The sequence below is a fragment of the Pristis pectinata genome, chromosome 30 (genome assembly GCF_009764475.1).
Source record: "Pristis pectinata isolate sPriPec2 chromosome 30, sPriPec2.1.pri, whole genome shotgun sequence".
Classification (NCBI taxonomy): Eukaryota; Metazoa; Chordata; class Chondrichthyes; order Rhinopristiformes; family Pristidae; genus Pristis; species Pristis pectinata.
Window position 1 is genome coordinate 7632114 of NC_067434.1, and position 16015 is coordinate 7648128.

The 16015-nt window shown below is 39.9% G+C and overlaps 1 protein-coding gene across 1 annotated transcript in view; it reads left to right on the forward strand.

Annotated features, from left to right (window-relative positions):
- timm23a (translocase of inner mitochondrial membrane 23 homolog a (yeast)) overlaps nucleotides 1–14456 on the forward strand; it is a 34705-nt gene extending 20249 nt beyond the window's left edge. The window contains exons 5-7 of the mRNA XM_052041772.1: nucleotides 3681–3739; nucleotides 6828–6938; nucleotides 12880–14456. Coding sequence (XP_051897732.1) covers nucleotides 3681–3739; nucleotides 6828–6938; nucleotides 12880–12995 — 286 coding nt within the window. The 3' untranslated portion in view covers nucleotides 12996–14456. The remainder of the gene's footprint in view (nucleotides 1–3680; nucleotides 3740–6827; nucleotides 6939–12879) is intronic.
- The last annotated feature ends 1559 nt before the right edge of the window (nucleotides 14457–16015 follow it).

Sequence of the window (16015 nt, forward strand, 5' to 3'; positions counted from 1 at the left end):
GCACACTGCTCATTGTTGGGTGTTACGTAACAACCTATACTTAGTGCTACAGGCCATTAAGAAAGCAACAAAAATCCATCACAAGTATCCTCTTTGGAATGTTCGTCTCTTGTATAAGAGAAACATTTTAATTCACTCCATTTTTCAACACAATAAATGCTCCTGGCATGCTGTAAGACCCCCTGTGGCTTTAGATGAATTGTGTTCAGTCCCTTTAGTATGAAACCAAAACACAGTTGATAAACTATAATTAAGCCAGAAGCCTCCTGGGCCTCTTGAAGTTACTCGCACGGCCACTATTTCACCTTGATTAGCTCACTTCAGATAGAACTCCAGTCTGGAAGAAATAATTATATAATTACATTGCTGAGTACTTGTAATGGGTTATATTGATATAGCCTTATGGTTGCATTTATTAATATCTTTGGAAAAGACCTATGATTTTCTTCTTGTATAAACATCAGCTCTCTTGTCAATGTTTTTCACAACCTTGGGCTGTCCCAGTGCACTTTTCAACCATTAAGTACTTTTCTATGAAGTGTAGTTACTGTTGTATGTCATAAATTTGTGCACAGTGAGCTTCCATAAACAGTGATGTGAAATTGTTTTTAATCATTGCTGATCCATGGTGTCTGCCCTTCCTAGCAGCTCCTATTGGGAAAGATCTAAACTGATGCACATTAGGGCCAAAATTAACCTCTCCTTGGCTTGTTTCTTTGTTTTCCTCTTTTCACCCATCTGTACCTCTACTGCCTTCCAGTAAAACAACAGAGCAACAGTGCAGGCTCATAGGAAGAAAAGCTTGGTGAAATGCTGGAGGGCAACTGATTCCTGATGGTAGTGTAGTGGTTAGTGTAACGCTTTACAGCACTAGCGACTCGGGTTCAAATCCGGCCACTATCCGTAAGGAGTTTGTACGTTCTCCCCGTGTCTGCGTGGGTTTCCTCTGGGTGCTCTGGTTTCCTCCCACATTCCAAAAGGAAGTTGTGGGCATGCTATGTTGGCGGTGGGAACGTGGTGACACTTGTGGGCTGCCCCCAGAACACTACGCAAAAAGATGTATTTCACTGTGTGTTTCGATGTACGTGTGACTAATAAAGATATCTTATCTTATTTTACAAATCATTGCCTTCACTGAATGTTTGGAACAACAGTGCTTTGGGAACAAGTTTAGCAAATGTTGACTACCACAATTGTGTGATTTTCCAGAGTTTGTTTATTATGTAATTTTCTTAAGGTCACCTAACTCTGTCATGTGTTATCAGTAGTTGTACAGCTGTTTCAGTAAGTATATGTTATCAGTCTGGTTCTCCAAACCCAAGGTGGTAACTTATCTTTGTTTAATTGAACTATATGTCACTTGCAGAAGTGCTGCATTATTGCAGAGAAATTTCTTGTTTGTTCCTTTTTTTTCTCCCAAATGAATTTCTTCCTAATTTATTAAAATTCTAGAATTTGGGTATAATGGAACTGCGGTGGTGAGCATTTGATATTCAAAGTTAAAACATCCAATTCCAAGTCACTGCATTAACAAACATGTATAATCCACGGCATTGGTGAATAGGTTCAACAATATATTATAAAATTTAATAATACTATTTTCTAAATTGCTATTTATAGTATTATTGTCTCATTTTTATTTTGAATATCTGTTCTATTTACTTCATTTACTCTGCTGAAGATTGTAAGTATTTGGAAATAGTGTTTTCTGAAATCAATCGTAAAATTCTAAAAACAAATGCATACCTCTGTAGTTTAAATATGTACGTACTTCCCTTGAGTATTTGAAATGAGGTGACTTGCAAAGGTCAGAGAGTGTTTGAGCAGCTGTGTTAGTTTGTGTACTACGTCCATTTTATCTGTCTAAATGATGTAAAGGCAAATAATTCTTCGGGGCAAAGGACCGGTTTCTACACTGTCACCCTTTTTTTGCTTTACATCCACTGTTCCAATATATCCTTGAGTCTGGTGGTACGTGCTGTCAAGCTTTTGTATATTCTGCCGAATGGGAGAAGGAAGAAGAGACGATAATCAGGGTGGGAGGGGGTCCCTGATTCTGTTAGCCGCTTTCCCGAGGCAGTGGGAAGTGTAGATGGAGTCAATGGTGGAAGGCTGGTTTGCATGGTGGTATGGGCTGCATTCACAACTCTACATGGCTGGACCAGGACACATTGGTGATATTTACACCTAGGAACTTGAAGCTCTCAACTATCTCCACCTCAACACCACTTGACACCGCTTCCTGTAATTAATGAGCAGCTCCTTCATTTTACTGACATTGAGAGAAAGGGAATATTATTTCCCTTTAGTCTCAAGCACATTAACTTGCTGTCAAATGTTTGTTATTTTGTACAAAGAAGTTAATGCAAAATATTTCACCATTTGTAATTTTTTTAAGGATATCAAATGTCCTTCTACAGAGATTTGGGTAGAAAATATAGGTTGACAGCCTGTAGCAGTGCTGAAGGAAAGCTGCTCATTGGTGTGCCATCTTTTCACTGAGGCTTCAAAGAGAAGGTCCCATGTGCCCTCCTGGTTTTTAAAAAAAAACTCGTAGCACTATTTTGGCTCTGCTTCCCACATGACAATGATTGCCCTTCAAAAGAAAATTTAAATGGTGTGAAGTGCTTTGGGATCTTCTGTCATGAAGAATATTACAGAAATTAAAGTCTCTTTTTTTTCTTCCATTACACTTGCCTGGGAAATATTAGGAATATTCCTAATAAACTTTAGTAGCCAGAGTGTTTAAATGCCAAGTAGTGTATGGAAACGTGGATGAATTTGTTTCAGCAACACTGCAGTCAATTGTACCTGGGAGCACAACAAATTTTAGAAACAAGGCCTTTGATCCCAGAAGGCTACTCCTGAACCTGAGCTTCCCTCCATTCCTCCTTTTTCTTATTTAGTTTCTCTTGGAACTCATTGATACTTATTGTTTCAGAGACCTTGAAATATTTTTGTCATAATTCTCTCCATACTCTTGCCTTCTGGAATAGTTCTTATCCCTTTGTTAATAGGATCCTTAATAAATACCAGGCCTGCCTACCAATAGCTGTGTAAAGATTGTATTCAACCATCAGAATTAATCTATCAGAATAATTGTTAAAAGCCTTGTAGCTGCCTTTTATAAACATTTTGAAATCACTCTATGGAACCTTGTGGTACATCCCTGGCTTATCCTTAATGCAGGCAGCTTCAACAGTTGCATTGCAGTATTTCTCTAATGAACTTTGTTTCCCAACCCTACTCACACAAAGCATAGCTTGGCTAACAGCCCCAGCTTCCACTGGTACCTAGTGTCTCAGCACAATTATTTCAAAGAATCATCTTTCCCATAGTCTTTCTCTTCTGTTTTACAGTACCTTTTCCCCAGCTCTACTACCTTCACGTTCCCCCTACTCCTCTGATACATACTCGTACCTCCCTCACTCTGGAAGTTATTTAAATCCTTCAATCAGCTTGAGGATGAAAATTCCATTCTGTCACTTTTCCAGATCTCCATAGGATCTTGAAAACCACTTGGCCACAGTTCCAATCATTACCCTGACCTCCTGCTCATGGTTTGATCTGGTCCCCACCTTCTTAAAAGGTTATGGAAAGTCTTGCTGAGTTTCAATGTTTTTAAAGTACAACCTAAATATTTATAAATTTGTACTCTGAAAGCATCTCTTATTTTGCAGAATCCTGAACATGGTCACAAGGCAAGGAGCTCTGTGGGCCAACACACTGGGCTCCTTGGGTAAGTGTGTTTTTCAGTTACTGTGAGAACTGTTTTGAAGAAAAAGATTTTGTTTTACCCAATAGGCATTTCTTGGCAGAGCTAAAGAGCTTTTTTGTTCTTCAAGTTTTTTTTCTACATTGATTCTTTTGAAAACATTTCACTGCTGAGAATTGTGTATTCTTGCTGTATCAATTACTGTTAATTCATCCACCTATATCATTCTTTCATACCCCAACTTCAACAAACCCACACATTGGGGGTAGAAATTCAACTGTTTTTGGTTACTACTGAAATCTTGATGCTTTCCAGTCAGGACTGGAAAAATACAATCTTTTGCAGTGGGGTTCTGCAGGCAGCAGCGACTCTCTAGTACTTTCCTTGAGAGGCATTGAGTCTTGGTCTGTGGTATCAAAGTATCATTGCAAAGGTACCACTGCTGAGTACAATCCTATCCTGCCTAAGTGTGGGGTGCTCAATCTCGTGAAGCCTGTAATCAGGAGTAAGGGATGAACTCCATTGGTTATTCCCTATTATATAATCACAGTGTTGCTGTGTCAGTCCCATTGGTTTGACAAGACTTGTCAGAGGAAAATGCCAGACACTCAGCAAGTTAGGCAGAGAACACAGAAAAACAGGGTCAACGTTTTGGGTCAATCACCTTCCATTAGACTATGACTGTTTCAGTTCGTGTTAGTAAAAAGTCCTAGAGGAACTAATGGGGCTGAAAGCTGATAAATCTCCAGGACCAGATAGTCTGCATCCCAAGTTACTAAAAGAAGAGGCCATAGAAATAATGAATGCATTGGTGGTGACCTTCCAATGTTCTATCAGTTATGGAACAGTTCCTGCAAATTGGAGGGTAGCAAACATAACTCCATTTTATATATTTTTTAAAGAAAAGAGGAAGGTAGAAAATGGTACTACAGATCAATGGGCTTAATGCCATTGATATTTTCTAAGTGTCTTGTTATAAAGTTCTTTTTAAAGAAATTCATAACAAGACACTTAGAAAATATCAATGGCATTAAGCCAATTGATCTGTAGTTCCAGGTTTTACAAAAGGGAAACCTGGGAAATCGTGTTTGGGAAACCGACTAGTTTTTTTGAGCGTGTAATTGGGAGTAGAATAGATTGCAGAGAACCATTGGATGTAGTATATTTGGATTTTCGGAAGGCCTTTGATAAAGTCCAACATCGGAGGCTAGTGTCCAAAATTAGAACACATAGGATTGGGGGTAATACATTGGAATTGATTGACAGACAGCAAGCAAGAGCAGGAATAATGAGGAATTTCGTGGGGTGGAGGTGACCAGTGAAGTTCTATGTCGACAATTTGGATGAGGGGATGGAGTGTAATGTTTCAAATTTTGCCAATGGCACAAAACCGGGGTGGGATTGTGAGCTGAGGACGCGAAGAGCTTCAGCACATTTTAGACAAGTTGAATTAGTGGCCAAACACATGGCAGGTGCAGTATAACATGGATAAATCTAAAATTACCCAGTTTTGTAGGACAAATCAAAAGGGTGTGGAGTATTACTAAATGATGAAAGATTGGGAAAAGTTGATGTACAAGCAGACCTTGGTGTTGCTTTCTAGTCACTGAAAGCCAATACGCAGTTGCAGTGAGCAGTTTAAGAACACAAATTGCGTGTGGGCTTTCATTCAAAGAGTTTTTGACTACAGGAGCAAGTTTGTCTTACTACAGTTATACAGGGGTTGGTGAGACTACACCTGGGTACTGTGTGCCATTTTGGTTTCCTTGTTCAAAGAGGGACGTACTTGCCATAGAGGCAGTGCAGTAATGGTTCACCAGACTGAATCTTGGGACGGCAGGAGTATTGTACGAGGAGAGATTGGGTTGACTTTGCCCTGTATCCATTAGAGTTTAGAAGAATGAGAGGTCCTTGCAGAATTCTGACCAGGCTGAATAGTTTGGATGCAGGGCCAATGTTTCCTCTGGCTGGGGCTCTAGACTGAGGGAGTCAAGAGTCTTGAGATAAATACTTAGGGCTAAGGTGAGGAGAAATTTCTTGGTGGTGAACCTGTGGAGTTCTGTGCCATAGAAAGCATTAGGAGGCCAGGTTGCTGAATGTATTTGAGGAGAGATTTCTAGACCCAAAGGGCATCGAATGCTATGGGGGGAGAGCTGTTGTATGGTACTGAGATAGAGAATCATCCATGATCTTACTGACTGGTGGAGGAGACTCGTACTTCTACTGTTTTTTGTTTCTGTATATGTGAGGGAAGATTTTTCAAGATCAACTGGGCTGGTTATGTCTTTGTCAAGTGTGATGCCAAAGTTTACATTCGGATAACTGATTTTATTATTATACTTTGTGATAGTAGCTTTGTACAACTGAGTGGAGTGCCAAGCCATTTCATTTACCATTTTAAAAATCAACAATATTGCTTTGAATCTACATCCATATTTTTTGTGGTGTATAAGTAGTATCGAGAGAGTTTGCAGGACTGTTATTGAAACTGCTCATCATCAATCAGTCGTGCAAAATGCCCTGCAGTTCCATTTATTTTTCTAGATGTCTGATCACTTTGTTCCTGCTGTATTGGAAGTGATATCTTTAAAATCATTTGTAGGATGTGGATGTCACTGCAAGCCCAATAGTTTATTGTCCACTCCTCAGACTGGGATTCTTGCCAGGGTAACATCAGAGGCTGTTAAGAGTCGACCACCTTGATGTAGGTCTGAAAATGCACACAAGGCAGATTAGTAGAATGGCAGATTATTGTTCCTAACGGACATTTAGTGAGTGTTTGCTGGTCGATTATTCATAAGGATAGAAGCTTTTATTTTTCACTCTTCCAATATTTTTTGGTTTTAAACTGAATTTGAATTCTCAAACTGCCAATAGATATTATTATAGATTGTAAAGCCAATATTCCCTGATTATTAGACCAAGTCTCTGGATTGCTGTTCAGCCCCATAACTATTGCACCTGTGAAGAATAACTTGTACTGCTTCATGTTTGTATTGTCTGTGGATCAATTCATGATTCTGCACCTCTACATGTTCTCCAGGCCTCATGAGCATTTGTGTTTATACACCACTGTATGATCACATCACTTACACCTGACTTATTTATGCAGCTCTCTTATACAGCACATTTGGTGTTGTGATCGAAAAGGTTCGAGGTGCAGAGGATGACCTGAACACAGTGGCAGCGGGGTCCTTAACAGGCTTACTATACAAATCCACAGGTAAGTGACCAATGGGATTCAAGCTTTCATTAATCAAGAATTCTGCTTGCCCACTGGTGCATTGTCTGGTTAGATCCTGCTTCAAAATTATTACTGAATTGTAGATATATTTGTGTACATACTTTGAGATCTCCAAGGTGCATTTTTGGTTCAGAAAGTAACTATAAACCAACATTCTAAAATTACATAAGAAGCATTTTGTTTTTGTTGGTTGCCACAAGGCTCAAACCATTGTTCATTGATTCCAATTAATCAGAATCAGATTTATTATCACTAACTATGTCTTGAAATTTATGTTGTGAAATCTGTTGTTTTGCGGCAGCAGTACAATGCAAAGGTATGCAATTACTATAAATTATGAAAATAAATAGTGCAAAAAATTGATAAAATTTATTGATCCAGAATTCAATGTTCCATGTGCATTCCATAACCTTGATAAAGCTAGCTATTTGTTCTTGTGCTGCTGTTTAAAAACGAGCAAAACTTGATCACTCTGTGCTTGATCCAGTGTTCAAGGTCTAATTTCAGCTGTTTATCAGGGATTTTATTAGTTTGCAGAAAAGATCCTTTTCATGAGGAAAAATTTCTGGTAATGGTTTACTACTGTTGAGGTACATCATGACATTAAGGGATACTTCAGAAAACAGTCCACAAGGGCTGCATTTCAGAGATGCTTAGTCATTATGGAATAAAGGATCTCTTTTTGCTATAGTCCTTGAGATCGCTGTATCATGCTTCTGAAGTTTTCAGTCAGGCTAAACTTAGACGTCATAAGGGGCAAATTAATCAAAATAATATCACTGGACAGTCTTGGATATATATCACAGTTTTAGTTATTTAAATCTCTTTGAATTTTTGTTTAAATTTAAGTATGAGTTGGGCTGTAGGGCCTGTTTCCATGCTATATGACTATGAATTTTTTTTAGTCAGCGACATTTAAAAAGCCTTTGACAGCCAGTGAGCTGGTGGGGGAGGGCTGGAGTTGGGAAACTGCAGCTGGTGGGCTATGGGTAGACGGAAATGGTCTACCTTTAGATTGCTCCAACAGAGGCACATGACCTTACTCTTTGCCACCTACGCTCCATTTACCAAGTTTTCACTCATTCACTCAACCTATCAATAACCAGTTGTAGTGTCCTAGTATCCTCATCGCAACGTGCCCTTTATGTATTTGGCAAACTTGAATACCTTTCACTCTACCCTCTTCTCCAGGAGATTTAATATAAATTGTCAATAATTGAATGCCAAGCAACAAACTATCTGCTGGAGGAACTCGGCAAGTTGGGCAGCAGCAGCTGTGGAAGGAAAGAAATTGTTGACGTTTCGGGTGGAAACCCTGAATGTCAAGAACTGGTCCTTGGGGATCTCCACTAGTTGCGTCCTTCCAGCCTCAAGAAAGATCTGTTTATTCTGTCTTTTTATGCAATAACTTACTGTGATTATTATATTTCAAAAGGGCTTGAAATATGAGGAAAATGGATCTTTTGCTTGGAGCATCTGCATCATCTGTGCACACTGCACTGTTTCATTTCCTTCCTGCAGTCTTGTCACTGGTTTTACAAAAGTACAAGGTCTGACATGGAGAATTCCCATCTGGCACTGGAGACTCCCATTTACAGAGTCGCACTCTGTCCCACATTAAAGGCCTGCAGTAGCTCTGAGACAGGCCACACAACTGCAAAACTGGGTTTTGAAATCCAGATTGTGGTGAGATCAGTTTAAAACAGCAGACATATTAGTTGTCCTTAAAGATATAACTCTGACCAAAACCATCCAGCGGCCCATTGGATGGATTATCTGCTACTGAGGTCACTTGAGGATATTTCTACCATCCTAGTCCATGTGAGACACTAAACAGGCTGGAAGGATTGATCGGTTCTGGGCCCTCATTTATTTCTGATTAATATTAAATATCCCAGAGAAGAGGGTAGAGTGTAAGGTTGCTAATCTCACGACCTACACTGAGAGTGAACCTGAAGAAATGGTTAAAATTCGGTCTCCATTAACAGCCACTATGCCAGTCATACAAACGAACACCATTCCTGCACTTCCAAATTCAGTTCACAGAACCCAGCATTCAGCAAAGTTTGTGCTGGTGACACAGAAGCCATGCCCAGTGTACTGGGGATATACTGTGTACTAAATTTAATTGTTGGATGTGAACAGGGTGTGTTGCAGGTTACTGATTCAATACAGGCCGTTCAAATATAGACAACTTGGTTTCGTGCAGTGCAAGGCTGTATATCAGACTCCGGATCAGGTTTATTGTCACTGACATGTTGTGAAATTTGTTTTGTGGTAGCAGTACAGTGCAAGACATAAGACATAAAAATTACTCTAAGTTACAAAAATAAATAGTGCAAAAGAGGAATAACGAGGTAGTGTTCACAGACCGTTCTGAAATCTGATGGCAGAGGGGAAGAAGCTGTTCCTGAAATGTTGAGTGTGGGTCTTCAGGCTCTTGTATCTCCTTCTCGATGATAGTAATGTGAAGAGAGCATGTCCTGGGTGGTGAGAGTCCATAATGATGGATGCTGCCTTCTGGAGATGCTGCCACCTTGAGACACTGCCTCCTAAAGATGTCCTCGATGGTGGGGAGGGTTGTGCCCGTGATGGAGCCGGCTGAGTCTGCAACCCTCTGCAGCCTCTTTCAACCCTGCGCATTGGAGCCTCCATACCAGGCTCCATTTGTGATGCCATTTTTAGTTGCTGCAAGCCTTTGGGCACAATATGGCTATTCTGTGATGCTGGTCACAGCGAGATGGTGAATCTGCTGGAAGTAGGATGTTGTCAGCTTCACTGGAGGCCCACATTAACACTAAAGATGCTGATTTCCACTCGCCTTTCCCCTGGCTTACACTGAGTTTTATCTCTAAAGTACAGTGGCATGCAAACATTTGGGCACCCCTGGTCAAAATTTCTGTTACTGTGAATAGCTAAGTGAGTAAAAGATGACCTGATTTCCAAAAGACATAAAGTTAAAGATGACACATTTCTTTAATATTTTAAGCAAGATTACTTTTTTATTTCCATCTTTTACAGTTTCAAAATAAAAAAAGGAAAAGGGCCCAAAGCAAAAGTTTGGGCACCCTGCATGGTCAGTACTTAGTAACACCCCCTTTGGCAAGTATCACAGCTTGTAAATGCTTTCTGTAGCCAGCTAAGAGTCTTTCAATTCTTGTTTGGGGGATTTTCGCCCATTCTTCCTTGCAAAAGTCTTCTAGTTCTGTGAGATTCTTGGGTCGTCTTGCATGCACTGCTCTTTTGAGGTCTATCCACAGATTTTCAATGATGTTTAGGTCAGGGGACTGTGAGGGCCATGGCAAAACCTTCAGCTTGTGCCTCTTGAGGTAGTCCATTGTGGATTTTGAGCTGTGTTTAGGATTGTTATCCTGTTGTAGAAGCCATCCTCTTTTCACCTTCAGCTTTTTTTTTTTACAGACGGTGTAATGTTTGCTTCTAGAATTTGCTGGTTTTAATTGAATTCATTCTTCCCTCTACCAGTGAAATGTTCCCCGTGCCACTGGCTGCAACACAAACCCAAAGCATGATCGATCCACCCCCGTGCTTAACAGTTAGAGAGGTGTTCTTTTCATGAAATTCTGCACCCTTTTTTCTCCAAACATACCTTTGCTCATTGCGGCCAAAAAGTTCTATTTTAACTTCATCAGTCCACAGGACTTGTTTTCAAAATGCACCAGGGTTGTTTAGATGTTCCTTTGCAAACTTCTGACGCTGAATTTTGTGGTGAGCACGCAGGAAAGGTTTTCTTCTGATGACTCTTCCATGAAGGTCATATTTGTGCAGGTGTCGCTGCACAGTAGAACAGTGCACCATCACTCCAGAGTCTGCTAAATCTTCCTGAAGGTCTTTTGCAGTCAAACAGGGGTTTTGATTTGCCTTTCTAGCAATCCTACGAGCAGTTCTCTCGGAAAGTTTTCTTGGTCTTCCAGACCTCAACTTGATCTTCACCGTTCCTGTTAACTGCCATTTCTGAATTACATTACGAACTGAGGAAACGGCTACCTGAAAATGCTTAGCTATCTTCTTATAGCCTTCCCCTGCTTTGTGGGCATCATTTATTTTAATTTTCAGAGTGCTAGGCAGCTGCTTAGAGGAGCTCATGGCTGCTGATTGTTGGGACAAGGTTTGAGGAGTCAGGGTATTTATAAAGCTTTGAAATTTGCATCACCTGTCCTTTCCTAATGATGACTGTGAACAAGCCATAGCCCTAACAAGCTAATGAAGGTCTGAGACCTTGGTAAAAGTTACGTGAGAGCTCAAATCTCTTGGGGTGCCCAAACTTCTGCATGGTGCTCCTTTCCTTTTTTCACTCTAAAATTGTACAAGACAAAGATAATACACTAATCTTGCTTAAAGTGTTGAAAAGTATGTTTCATCTTTAACTTTATGAATTTTGGAGATCAGTTCATCTTTTACTCACTTAACTATTCACAGTAGCAGAAATTTTGACCAGGGGTGCCCAAACATTTGCATGCCACTGTATATCCTCATAGTTTTTAAACAGCAGTTCAATGTGTAAATATTTTGTGAACTTGTAATATTTAAATATGTTCTCCCTGCAAATATTTACTTAGCAATATGAAAAGGATTGAACTAAAGGGAAATTTAAGATCGTTTAACTTCCATCCCATATCCTTCTCTGCCCATCTTTCAAATGTTGTGGAATGACGAATACTTATTGCCAGTGGATTTGTTTTGGTGCATTTCTTTGGTCTGGGTCTGCTCTGGGTGTCAGACGTAACCACATGTAAACCTGAATATTGTACAGAATGTAAATTTGCAACCTGGATAACAATACATAAAGTTCTTGTGAATTGTATGATGTTCTTTGACCCTGTTTTTTGTGTTGTCACTGTTTGCTATTGAAAACATTTGGCAACATGTATTATTGACACATGATTTAGGGCACAACTACACCTAACATCCTGCCCTTTTCTCAGATCCTTGAAGGCAGCCTCTCTCTGGGGGTAGTTACTGGTCTCCTTCAGATACTGAGAGTGCAGAGTCGCTGCCATAGCACCATTCTCGCTACTGACTTGACCCTGAACCAAACCCAGGAATCATTTTATTGTTCTCATTGAACTTTTTAAAAATGCTCCATTGCAGGCTCTTCCTAATCGTTTTGCCTTTGTGGCCTGGGAATGCAGCACAACTAAATGTCAAAATGCCTCTTGCAGCTTTAAAGGTGTATAGAGTGCAGCACAGACCTGGCTCAGTTTATGCTGGATGTGGCTGAAAAACTCTGGAGTACTGAGTTATGGGCATGCCCAGTCACAGGCTTGGGAATTGGAAATATCACACTGTTTGGGGTAACTTTTTTTTAACTTGTCAGACTAAATTTGGGTTAATAATAAATTTAAATAATCTGTATGTTTCAGAATTGTTCTAAGGTCTCTGTGTAGTCCAGTTAGACTAAACCATTCCTAACAATGGTTGAATCAGCCCAGTCCACAGACTGAGGGAGAATAGGATTCTCCTGATTCACTTATCTCTATGACAGACTGTATAAAGATGTATGGTGGGGAAACTGGGATTTTAGAAAAGCAAATTGCAATGTTCATTGAGTTTGAAAGGAGTCTAGAGTACCATGCATAATTTAATTTTGTTGTCTTAAAATATAGCTAGGAAAGTCCAACTGGTCAATTCAGACCACTTTCAAACAAACTATGGCTGTAATCTTCCTGATAAACATCTAACCTGCAAAATGAGGGTTGGAGTATGACTACATTAGGCTAAACTTTTTTTTATTTTAGGCTGCTTTCTTCGCTTGTGCTCGCTGATACAGGGATGACATTATTGATCTGCCTCTCTGTAGTTTTGCTGAACATCTCATGTCATGTATCAGAAAACTCGATCAGACTTTTGTAGTCTGCATGCAATGTAACTTTCTTTTCTCTGCCTTGTATCTTTACCCCAGCTGGACTTCGCGGAGCTGCACGGGGAGGACTTATTGGCTTCACTCTGACTGGACTCTATGCTCTCTATAACAATTGGGACCATCTAAAGGGCATGTCTGTGCGACATTCCCTCTGAGACTGCACTATGGGAATTTTGTGGGAAGAGCCAAGGTAGACATCTGAATAGGAAATAAGTACAGTATATGAGACCTGAATTCTGACTTGCATCAGCTATTTTTTCAAGAAAACTATTAAATGTCACTTTATCCTTAATATTTTTTGTGATTTGATTTGGAAGGCACTCGCACATTGAGTGGATTACTGGTTGATTGATCCCAATCTCACTGTGTCATTAAAATGAGCAGAGTCGGCAGAAGTGACAAATTCCACCAGTCATGGCTCTGAGATTGGCAGCAATCCCAAATAGAATGGATCAGTGTAGAATGATTCTTGGGTCACTAGACCAGTGAGATAATTAATTAATTGATCAAACTCTCCATTGGTAGAAACTGAAGAGTGCACTAGCATTGAGCAGAGTGATGCAGTGAGACATTGGATCAGAATCTTCACACTTTGGAATCCCCAGGCCATTTCTATAAGAATCTGTCCCACTTAACTGTTTTAAATGGCCAACTTTATTCTACAGCTGTGTAATAATGTCTGAGCTCAGTTTATAGAGGTATTAATATATCATGGGCTGCTCATGCCATCTATTGTGTCATCTCAACTTCTGCAATGATATAGGGTGTACATTCTCCAATCCTGACAACACTCATGCCTTTACCCAGTGTGTCTGATCTATGAGCAGCAGCCTTGTGTGCTGCACTGGTTGTTCACTAACTGTTCTGCTAGTCTCCCATGCAGCAAATTGGATTTTCATTCAAGTGTTCTGAATTATGGCAAAGTAGCTGATCAGATAGTTTCCTTTCACTTCCTGTATTGTGTAGCACTAGCTGAGAATGGATTAGTTAAGCTCCTGACTTTGTATTACACAGCCCAGCTTTGCCCTATGTTGTGGCTGAGTGGAATGTTTCATGCACGTCAGCATTTATAATTTTGTTATGAGGGTGATGTGGTGCCACTGCTGGTCCCAACCTACTTGTTTAATTTGCCATCACTTCAGAATCAACTCTTTTGTTCCAGTAAAACAAACTTCACATGCCATTTGTTTTATTGATGTACTTCGAATACAATAAAGCTGTATAAATACTTGGTAATTATGGACACGCTTTGAAAAAATGAGAGCAATAGTTGTTGTGAAGAAAATAAAATTGTGGCCTGGAATAGGAAAACCAAGGTTGACAACTGAAGATAAAGATGTTGAGAATGGGTGTCAAAGAGGGAAGCTTGTCATTAATCTGTTAATCACTTGTAAAATATTGGAGGAATCCAGGGAAAAGTCCACAGGGACTCTGCTGGAGAAAGAACTTGTGAACTGGACCTCTAATTATTACCTGAGTTATTTGGGTCAAAGCCTCCAACCCTTTTAACTGTTCTATTTGTATTTTTTTTAATCAAATGTATTCTATTAGAAGAATCTAGTCACAAACTGTATGGCAAGCACAGAATAAAGAAAAGCTATTTATTGTGTAATAAACATGTTCTGATTTTCTTTTTAACATTCTACACAACTGCGTAGATCTTCAAGTTCCTAGAACTATTAACATCGTATAGTTTAAACCACATCAAAGCATCTTTTGAATTGCTTCATGAAAGACAGTTGCATTATTACAAAGACAAAACATGGCAACCATTCTGTGGGCAGGGTTGCCTAGTGATGGTGAGATGAATGAGTAATTTTTTCTCTTGATTGAAAAGAAGTATTCAAGACAGAGCAAGAGACTCCTTTTTAATAAGGGAATCAAGGGCTGTGGGTGTAATGCAGGAAAATGGAGGTGAGGTTAAAAAAAAATCAGCTGTGGTCTGAAGTGGTGGAGCAGGCATGGACTCCTGCTTCTGTATATTTATTTTTATATCAAAACATTTTCAGGTTGTTCCTTCGTCTTGCACCTCCCTTCAATTTGTCTTCTACCTCTCTGCAACATCTTCCCTTCATCCACCTCTGACCCCTGTTGCACTCACCCACAAACTCCAGAGGGAGAGCATTCAGCCCAGCGGGAATATACCTGGTCCTGGTTGTGCGATCTGGTTAGACCAGCTTGTTGATTAATCTCCCTTCTGAATCTATCCAGTTCTCTTTTGAAAGCCTTGAATTTTTCCATGTTCCAAATCATTACTTTCTACATGAAGGAGTTTTTTGTGTTCTAATCTTTGCAAAATTTTACATCCCTGGTCTTTGAATTACTCATTAATGGACATTGGACCACTGGAAAATGGCACTGGAGAAGTAGTAATAGGAAACAGAAGTAGCAGGGGAATTAAATGGGTACTTTGCATCAGTCTGCACAGTGGAAGGCATCAATAACATGCCAGATATTCAAGAGAATCAGGGCAGAGGTGAGTTCAGTGGCTATGACTAAGGTGGTGTTGGGTAAGCTGAAAGACCTCAAGGTGGACAAATCACTTGGACCAGATGGACTACACCCCAGAGTTCTGAAAGAGGTAGTTGAAGAGATTGTGAAGGCATTAATAGTGATCTTTCAAGAATCACTAGAGTCAGGAAGGGTCTGGGACTGGGAAATCACAGATGTGATACCCTGTTTAAGAAGAGGGAGGTAAAAGACAGCCTGACCTCAGTGGTTGGTAAGATTTTAGAGTCCATTATTAAGGATGAAATTTCAGAGTACTTAAAAGTATTTGATAAAATAGGTTTGAAGTCAGCACAGTTTCATTAAGTAGAGATCTTACATGACAAATCTGTTAGAATTCTTTGAGGAAGTGACATGTGAGTTAGCCAAAGGAGAGTCAGTGGGCTTTTGACAAGGTGCCACACATTAAGCTGCTAAACAAGAGCCCATGTGTTAGAGGCAATGTCCGAGCATGGATAGGAGATCGGCCGACTGGTGACTGGTCCACAGGGGTCAGTGTTGGGAACCAGAACTTTTCATTTTATACATTAATGATCCTGATGATAGAATACAGTGTAGGAAAGTGTGGGGTTATGCACTATGGGAGGGAGAATAAACGTGGAGAGGATGTTTCCATTAATAGGATAATCTAGGATCCAAGAGCACAGCCTCAGAATAAAGGGACATT